The following is a 7,784-nucleotide window of genomic DNA, read 5'->3' on the forward strand; positions in this document are numbered from 1 at the left end:
TTATACTAGAAATACCCATCATAACCTTAGTTCCGTTACAAATATAAATGACTTTTATTCCGCTTTGGAAACTTCTGCGGGAAATTTTTGTGGGACCCGCACCTGAAATTTCAAACTTTTTTAATCAGACTGCCTGAAGGTATCCGAGAACTTAACACTCTGCCAGCTCATCCACTAACAACCGCCATAGGAAAAACCGGCGGGTCCCACTGATATTGCCGGCCGCCGGCTGCCGGCAAATCATCGCCGGCGGCACCAATCAATAAACGCAAAACAGGCCCCCAAAAAAGCCGTTGAACGGCATGTGGGGTATACGAGGTTGTGTGCTGAGCTGGGAGAAGCGGGAGATCCGACGGCCAGGATTGTCTTGTCAAAGGGGTCAGCCAACGGTCGAGATCCTCGCTGGCAATGAGCTGTTTTTCCACAAATACGTGGTATTCTAAAAGCGGTTTTAATGTCGTTTAGCTCAAGGGTTAAAGCCTTAAGAGAGGCAAAGTATTTAGCAGTACACAGCTCCATTTTGTTTTCTAAAGCTCCGGAAGACACAGATTTTTTTGCGTCAAACGACGGGAAATACACAGCGAGGAGCACGAGTTTTGGACGTGTTGGTAAAAAGATTTCTGCTTTCTAGCTAAAACTTTTGATTCATCTACTATTTTTTCCTGTCTTGTACTTCTGGATATGTTAGGAAAAATGGAGGATTTCTTTCTAAACGTGTTAGATATTTTTGCAAAAAGATCAGTTCGATAGAGGAAGTTGGACGCGATAGTGTCTTTTTCTGTTTCGGAATAGAAATCGGAATTTGTTAGTATGTTTTTCCGTTTTGCTCTCAGTCCTGGACGTGTTAATATTTTTCGCCTTTTTGTAAAACTTTTTATCTGTTTTGTGTCGAAGATTTGGAATTGTCAGTAGAATTTTACCGTTTTGTAACGGAGTTTTGTACTTGTCAGTGAATTTTGCCGTTTTGTAGCCGAGATTTGGAATGTCAGTAAACTTTACTTGTTTTTTAGCTCAAATTTGGCCGTGTTTGTGTGTGTGTCCAAGAAACGGACTTACGGACTTCTTCGTGACATTTCTGGTGTGATAACGGGTAATCAGACTTGTGAGTGATTTTTGGCTTCGTACCAGAAAGTTGGACTGCCTAGCAAATTTATCTGTTACATGGTTGCTATTAAAAAAATTGTTCGTGTCGCAGAAATTTGGACTGCATGTTAATTTTTTCCGTTTCTCATCGAATATCGGGATTGGCTACTAAACTTTTCTGTTTCGTACTAGAAATTACACTTGTTAGTAAATTTAACCCTTCTTAGACCGATATATGGACTTGCCCGTTAACTTTTCCGTAGTATAGCCAGAAATTAGACTCTTTAAGCAAATTTTTTCACGACCTGTTGGCGGATATACTCACGGTTGTTGTGATTCTGGACTTTTTGAGCTTAAATTTAGACGAATCTTATTGTTCACTGAAGATATACTTGTTTTTTTGACAGTTAATTGCAATTGCAGGGCAAAAGAAGGTAGGAGCTTGCAGAAGAGGATAAAGTAACTCAAATTTCTTGTGAACGCTCGCGGAGACTGCGATTTGTTCGTTAAGAGACGGTAAATACTTCTAAACAGGGTCCTTAATTTTGAACAAGCCGGCAATTTGGACGATTTTTCTCGTTTTTACTGTATTCGTTTTTCTGTGCTTTCAGAGCAAAATTTATAACTATTCATTTTGTTTGTAAATCGCAGTGCTAAAATAAAGCTTGTAGTGTTAGGGTTCGTTGTTTAAGCTTAAGGTATTATCCGATCTTTTGTCTCTATGAAGCTTGAAGATTTATTGATTTATCAATTTAGATTTGTGCTGTTTTGGAGGCTGGAATTCGCCACTGCCTTTTATTTAGTTGTTTCATCAGGCTGATGCTGATTTCTTTCCTCAATGTTTACTGATTTTCTGTTGGCTGAAGCGTCGAGTTATGTTGTTTCGGAACAAAATTCCAAAGCTCTTTGAATATCGAATTAGTTGCCCCAGAATTTGATACCCTCTTTAATCCTTGTTTTCTTCCCTGGAATGAATTTGTCCCCTTTGACTGATAAATATAGCCGTTCAAATTAATATGTCTTCAAATATATGAACTCTATGGCAATCAACTTAGGATCGGATGATAACCCAATAAATTGACAAATTCCCTGATAATTTTTGGCATAGACAGCAGTCTACTGCAGGCATCGGGATAACTTGACTTCGGAATACTCCTGTTCGAAGTTTTTGTTTAGTGTTGGAGCAACTTTTCGTACAGTCTTGTTGATTTGAATGAATATTGAATCGGATACATAAAATTTGATTACTCTTCTAATAAATTAGTTCTTTGATCGGGTTTAAAATATTCAGATTAACATGTCCTCAAATTTACCTATTCTTATGTGGGCATTTGGCTAATCAATTTTCGGATCAGGTGATAACCTTAAAAATTGGGCATGTCTTAGATTTTGTTTTCGCAGATAGCTTCCTAGACTATTTTTTGCAGATAACTTCCTGATCACCTAATACCCTGGACAGTTTTCAATCATTTCAAAATTCCTGTCTTGCCTAATAGTTTCAGCGGGTTATCCAAACTGTGGGCATTTATGAACAATGTTTTGCTAAACCCTTAAATTTTAACAGCAATCTGTCCGATCAGCGAGTCATAGCCTTAAAATTTCACTGATTCACGGTGATTTGTGAGCTTATTTAGTTAACCGGCGAATCATTTATTCTTGTTTTGCCTGAACTTTGAGCAGGTAATTGATGGCCGCCAGCACAGAAGAATCACCTGCACCTGCTGCTGCTACAAACACTACCATGTCAACTGAAGTAACTGAAACTGTGAAGGAAGTAATTACTGCTCCTGCACCTGCACCGGTAGCTGAGCCCGAGACTGTAAAAAGCAAAGAAGAAGAGACCAAGGTAGACAGTGGACCTGTTGCCGAAAGCAGTCCAAGCATGGAACCCCAGGGTGCCTCCTTCAAAGAGGACAGCTACTTTATATCGGAACTGAAAGAATCTGAGAAGAAAGCCTTGCAGGAGCTTAAGCTCCGAGTTGAAGAAGCCTTGAAAAACAATGAATTCACTGAACCTCCTCCCAAAGAACCTGAAACCAAAGAGGCGGAAGCTGCCGAGGCCAAAGAAGGAACTAAAGAGGAATCTAAAGAAGAAGGGGGCAAAGAAACAGAAACAAAGGGTGAAGAGGATAGCAAAACCCCTGAAACCAAAGTAGAGGAGGTCAAGGGAACAGTGGAAGAAGAAAAAATTGTAGAAACTATCACTGAAATAGATTGTAAGGTCGGTGAAGAAGACGTTAAAAAGGAAGAGACTGTAGTTACAGTCACTGAAAAGATCGAAGTACCGGCTCAGGGTGATGTGCCAAAGCATGAAGAAACAGTAGTTGTTGATTCAGTTCCATTGGCGGAAACAACTGCAGTTGAGGCTGCAGAAACCCCTGTTGAGGTTACTGTTACTAAAGAAACTGTGGAGGTTGAACTTCAACCAGTGGAGGACATTCACCTATGGGGGGTCCCTCTTCTCCATACCCATGGTGATGAAAGAACCGATGTGATCCTTCTGAAGTTTCTCCGAGCCAGAGATTTCAAGGTTTCAGAAGCCTTCACCATGCTCAAGAACACAATCCTTTGGAGGAAACGCTTCGGTGCTGATAGTATTTTGGAAGAGGATTTTGGTACTGAATACGATGGTGTGGCTTACATGCATGGGTGTGATAAGGAAGGGCATCCAGTGTGCTATAATGTTTATGGGGTTTTCCAGGACAAGGAGACTTACCAGAAGTCATTCGGTGATGCTGAGAAATGTGACCGGTTTCTGCGGTGGAGAATCCAGTTATTGGAGAAGGGAATCCAGCAGCTGAGCTTCAAGCCTGGAGGTGTAAATGCGATGGTTCAGATTACCGACCTTAAGAATTCACCTGGACCTGCCAAGAAAAATTTGCGACAAGCTACCCAGAAGGCTTTGGACATCTTTCAAGACAATTATCCAGAGTTAGTTGCTAGGAAGGTAAGATTTATTTGTTAACTGAACTTTCTGGATTTACTCTGTTAAGTATTTTGTTCTGACTTTTAGGATGAGCTCCTCAACCCATTGTCAGAGAGAAATGTTTCATTTGATAAGTCCGTTTATATTCGATGCTCTTTTATGTAGTAAAGTTGGATGTCGTCTTCTTCCTGTTTCCTCACCGAACAATTCTTGTCCATTGTCTTTCTATTTTTAGAAACTGTTTAAACACAATTCTTAGCATTTTAGAGTTTTGCGCTCTGGAAACCATCTATAATTTACAATTGATGCATTTTACATTTTCTGCCAAATTCATCTTTCAGAAATGGTTTCCCCCTTCAAATTGCCATCTTTCTTGCTGCACCTGAAATTTTTAGTATTTTTATTGAATTATTCATTAGGAATATATTGTTTTAAATACTTGACGTCCTCTAAAAACACCGGGCATAAAATTATACCTCTCACTGAGCATACCAACCATATTGTTTTTGCTGGATATATCACAATGTTAGGGACTGCATTCACCAGTAACTAACGTGCTTGTTCATTTATCTTCAGCCTTTTTTTCGTTTTTTCGTTAACAATATAGCTGTTGCACTTTTTAGTATGTATTTGCAGTCTGTGTTATGCTTCTGTTTCTTGTTTTGCAAATATTGTATTTGCTGTATGCATCATTTTATCGCAATGAATTTATTTTACATATTTTGTATTGTTTTATGCGCAGATCTTTGTGAATGTACCTTGGTGGTATGCAGTGTTGTCTGCAATGATATCTCCATTTCTGACGCAACGAACTAAGAGCAAGTTTGTTGTTGCTCGCCCTGCTAGAGTGACAGAGACTTTATTCAAGTAATGAATTAAACCTGTTCTCGCATAACTCTGTTTTGTTCAACATGAACAAGTTTGAAGCTCTTGGCATGCTTTCATACTTAACCATAACCCACATGCTATTTTCTATGTAGGTATATTTCACCTGAGTATGTTCCAGTGCAGTATGGAGGTCTAAGCAGGGAAAATGATGCCGAATTCTCAGCAGCAGATGGTGGAGTTTTCGAGCTGTTCATCAAACCAGCTGCCAAGCAGATTATTGAGATTCCCGTAACAGAGGTAGAATTAAGTTATTATATTATCAATGGATGAATAAAAGCAATTGAACTAATTAATGAATTAAGCTGGTTATGGGTTCCTCAAACATAAGATATATAATTGAATCAGTCAAATTCTGAAGTGTTGAATACCAGTTTGGACTAGTATAGATAAAAGCAAGGATCTCTTTATTATTTGTAGTATTATTATCATGCATAAGCTGTATCTTGCATCCTCTCATTTCTGGTACATGTATAAATTCAGTGATGATAGTTGGCACATAGTCAACAAATTTGAGCTTTTTTTTCAGTTTTTATATTCATTCATTCACTGAATCTGCAGGCTGGATCTTCACTGGTTTGGGATATAATAGTTGTGGGCTGGGAGGTGACCTATAGCGAAGAGTTTGTACCTAATGCAGAAGGTGGTTACACTGTTATCATACAGAAAGCGAAGAAAATGGCCATTGATCAAGAACCAGTTCGGAATTCATTCAAAATCAGCGAGGCAGGAAAAGTAATCTTGACAATTAACAACACTTCGTCAAAGAAGAAGCGAATTGTTTACAGAACCAAAGTCAAGAATGATCTTCAACAAATAGCATGAAAGGATTTGTGCTGCTTATTTCTTCTACCCTATGGAAAGAAATGGCCAGCTTGTGATAACAGATAACACATTACAGATTCATTCATGTGCATATACATCTTAGCCATTATTGCCATAAGAACATTTTGGAGTTTATTTTCAAGCTGTATTTGCTGCTGGCTTGTGAGTTTTTTTTGTTTTGTCGTAATACCGTGCCAAATTACAGGCATTTGAGACTGATTTGGCATAACGCTGTCTCTGTACACCTATAAAGATGCAAATCACAGCCATCTGGATAGACATCTTATCATCATCATCATCTTAGTCGTTACCATTATCAGTTTGATCGTGTAAATTGTCTGTATAGTGTCTTGGTTTTCCAATTTGTTACTAGCAATCTATCTATCCGTGAGATACGATAGAGATCTTTCTTGTCTAGTGTCAGGTCCTCATGTATTTCAATTATTTCCATTGATTATTTGATTGTGCTACATTATTCTATTGAAATGATTTTGTTCTTGAATCTACTGGCATGTGTGGCAATCTTTTGTTCAGGCTTCTGCGCAAAGAAAATCTGTGTGTAATGAGAGTGTGTATCTCAGATCTTATGTTATTGGGATTCTCCATCTTATCTCTAAATGCTGGAAGTGTTTGTCATTTTTAAAATTGCAAGCTGGTTTTCTTGTCAAATAAATTGCAATGTTTACACCACAGGAATTGCTCAAGGAATGCACCACACCATCAATATTAGAATGCCTTTAGGTTATAATTGAGAAGTTCTTATTCTTGTTCTTCATTTAGATTCATGGGTTTTCCATTTTCCCGAATTTCAGTATTGTTTGCATGTAACATAACCTTCATTAATACTTATAATGTTCTGTAAGTAACACCGGTAGTTGGGGGTAGAATATCCAACAACCAGCAGAAAATGCTGTCCAATATCAATGCACAGCTTTCTTCTGGCATCACTCGATGTTTCTGCATGTGATGTGGGATCACATTTAGGTTCATGGGTTTTCCATTTTCCCGAATTTCAGTATTGTTTGCATGTAACATAACCTTCATTAATACTTATAATGTTGTCTGTAAGTAACACCGGTAGTTGGGGGTGGAATATCCAACAACCAGCAGAAAATGCTGTCCAATATCAATGCACAGCTTTCTTCTGGCATCACTCGATGTTTCTGCATGTGATGTGGGATCACATTGTGTCGATGTTATGATTAATGTTGGGGGATCACTTTGTATCTACGGTATGATAATGTCGTGCGCATGTATCCTAATCCGACAGCAGATTGAACAAAGCCGCCAGTCCTTAGAAAGCCAAGAGGGACACCATTAATCCTGTACGAAAAAAACTTGCAGTGATGACTCAAAACTCATCTGATCATCCAGACTCCTTTCTCATGGGCCTATGCGTAATTATGACTAATTATTAGTGCTTCATCTTACCTGTAGAGCACGGCCCAAGGTGCCTAAAAAATGGGGGCCCTTATTAATAGGGGGGAAACCAGGGTCACATGGCCGCAAGCGGTTGCGGGTCCCATAAAAAAAATCCAATGCTCGTGTGGGATAGATTAGATTCGGGCGCCAGCTGTAGGCAATGATGACATGGTGGGCCATCACAACGCCCGCTTTGTGAACGAATAACTGAACTTTTGTCAGGCCTGCGGCTGCGGGTCAAACAGGCTCTGCCGTTTTGTCAAAGGTAGTTGGCATTTTATTCCCTCGCACTCGCAGTAATGGAAGTTATCATGCCGTTTCACGTGATTTAGTGGGCCCTTCACTCACCTTAATATATGTGAAAACTCTTTTCTCATTGCATTGATTCGTTTACTTAAAGCTGCATTAAGGAAGAGGTGAGAGCATGTTCGCAGTAATAGCAATTTATTGCTTCCATAGCTTAGAAATATTGTGGGATGTAGAAGTAATGTTTGGTACGCAAAAGGATTTCTAGAAGAGGGGGACATAAAGGAAAAAATTAATGGTAGAATAAATATATCCGTAGAGTTAGAATGAATCAAAATCACCTTTTTAAACTGGCGCCGTTGTCTTTATTAGGTTCTTTTGTATCTCGTTTGTTATA

At 39.0% G+C, this 7,784-nt stretch overlaps 1 protein-coding gene across 5 annotated transcripts; it reads left to right on the plus strand.

Moving 5' to 3' along the window:
* The first annotated feature begins 453 nt into the window (after window positions 1–453).
* LOC131032374 (patellin-4) lies at window positions 454–6,221 on the plus strand. Of its 5 annotated transcripts, none has more exons than XM_057963327.2 (7): window positions 454–608; window positions 1,507–1,599; window positions 1,735–1,781; window positions 2,764–4,030; window positions 4,752–4,876; window positions 4,990–5,134; window positions 5,456–6,221. In XM_057963327.2, the coding sequence occupies exons 4-7, from the start codon at window positions 2,771–2,773 to the stop codon at window positions 5,717–5,719; spliced, it is 1,794 nt and encodes a 597-aa protein (XP_057819310.1). In that variant the 5' UTR covers window positions 454–608; window positions 1,507–1,599; window positions 1,735–1,781; window positions 2,764–2,770; the 3' UTR covers window positions 5,720–6,221. The 5 variants fall into 5 exon arrangements, with proteins under 5 accessions (XP_057819310.1, XP_057819307.1, XP_057819311.1 ...); XM_057963328.2 differs by having other exon boundaries at window positions 469–608; window positions 1,491–1,599; XM_057963324.2 differs by lacking the exon at window positions 1,735–1,781.
* Window positions 6,222–7,784: the final 1,563 nt, after the last annotated feature.

Source organism: Cryptomeria japonica, chromosome 8, assembly GCF_030272615.1.
Source record: "Cryptomeria japonica chromosome 8, Sugi_1.0, whole genome shotgun sequence".
Taxonomy (NCBI): domain Eukaryota; kingdom Viridiplantae; phylum Streptophyta; class Pinopsida; order Cupressales; family Cupressaceae; genus Cryptomeria; species Cryptomeria japonica.

Excerpts from the sequence above, each read along its gene's own strand:
- LOC131032374 (XM_057963327.2), top strand. The coding sequence starts at position 2,771 with ATGGCCGCCAGCACAGAAGAATCACCTGCACCTGCTGCTGCTACAAAC. Across the intron at positions 4,031-4,751 it reads CAGAGTTAGTTGCTAGGAAG|ATCTTTGTGAATGTACCTTG; the intron begins GTAAGATTTATT and ends TTTTATGCGCAG. Across the intron at positions 4,877-4,989 it reads GTGACAGAGACTTTATTCAA|GTATATTTCACCTGAGTATG; the intron begins GTAATGAATTAA and ends TTTTCTATGTAG.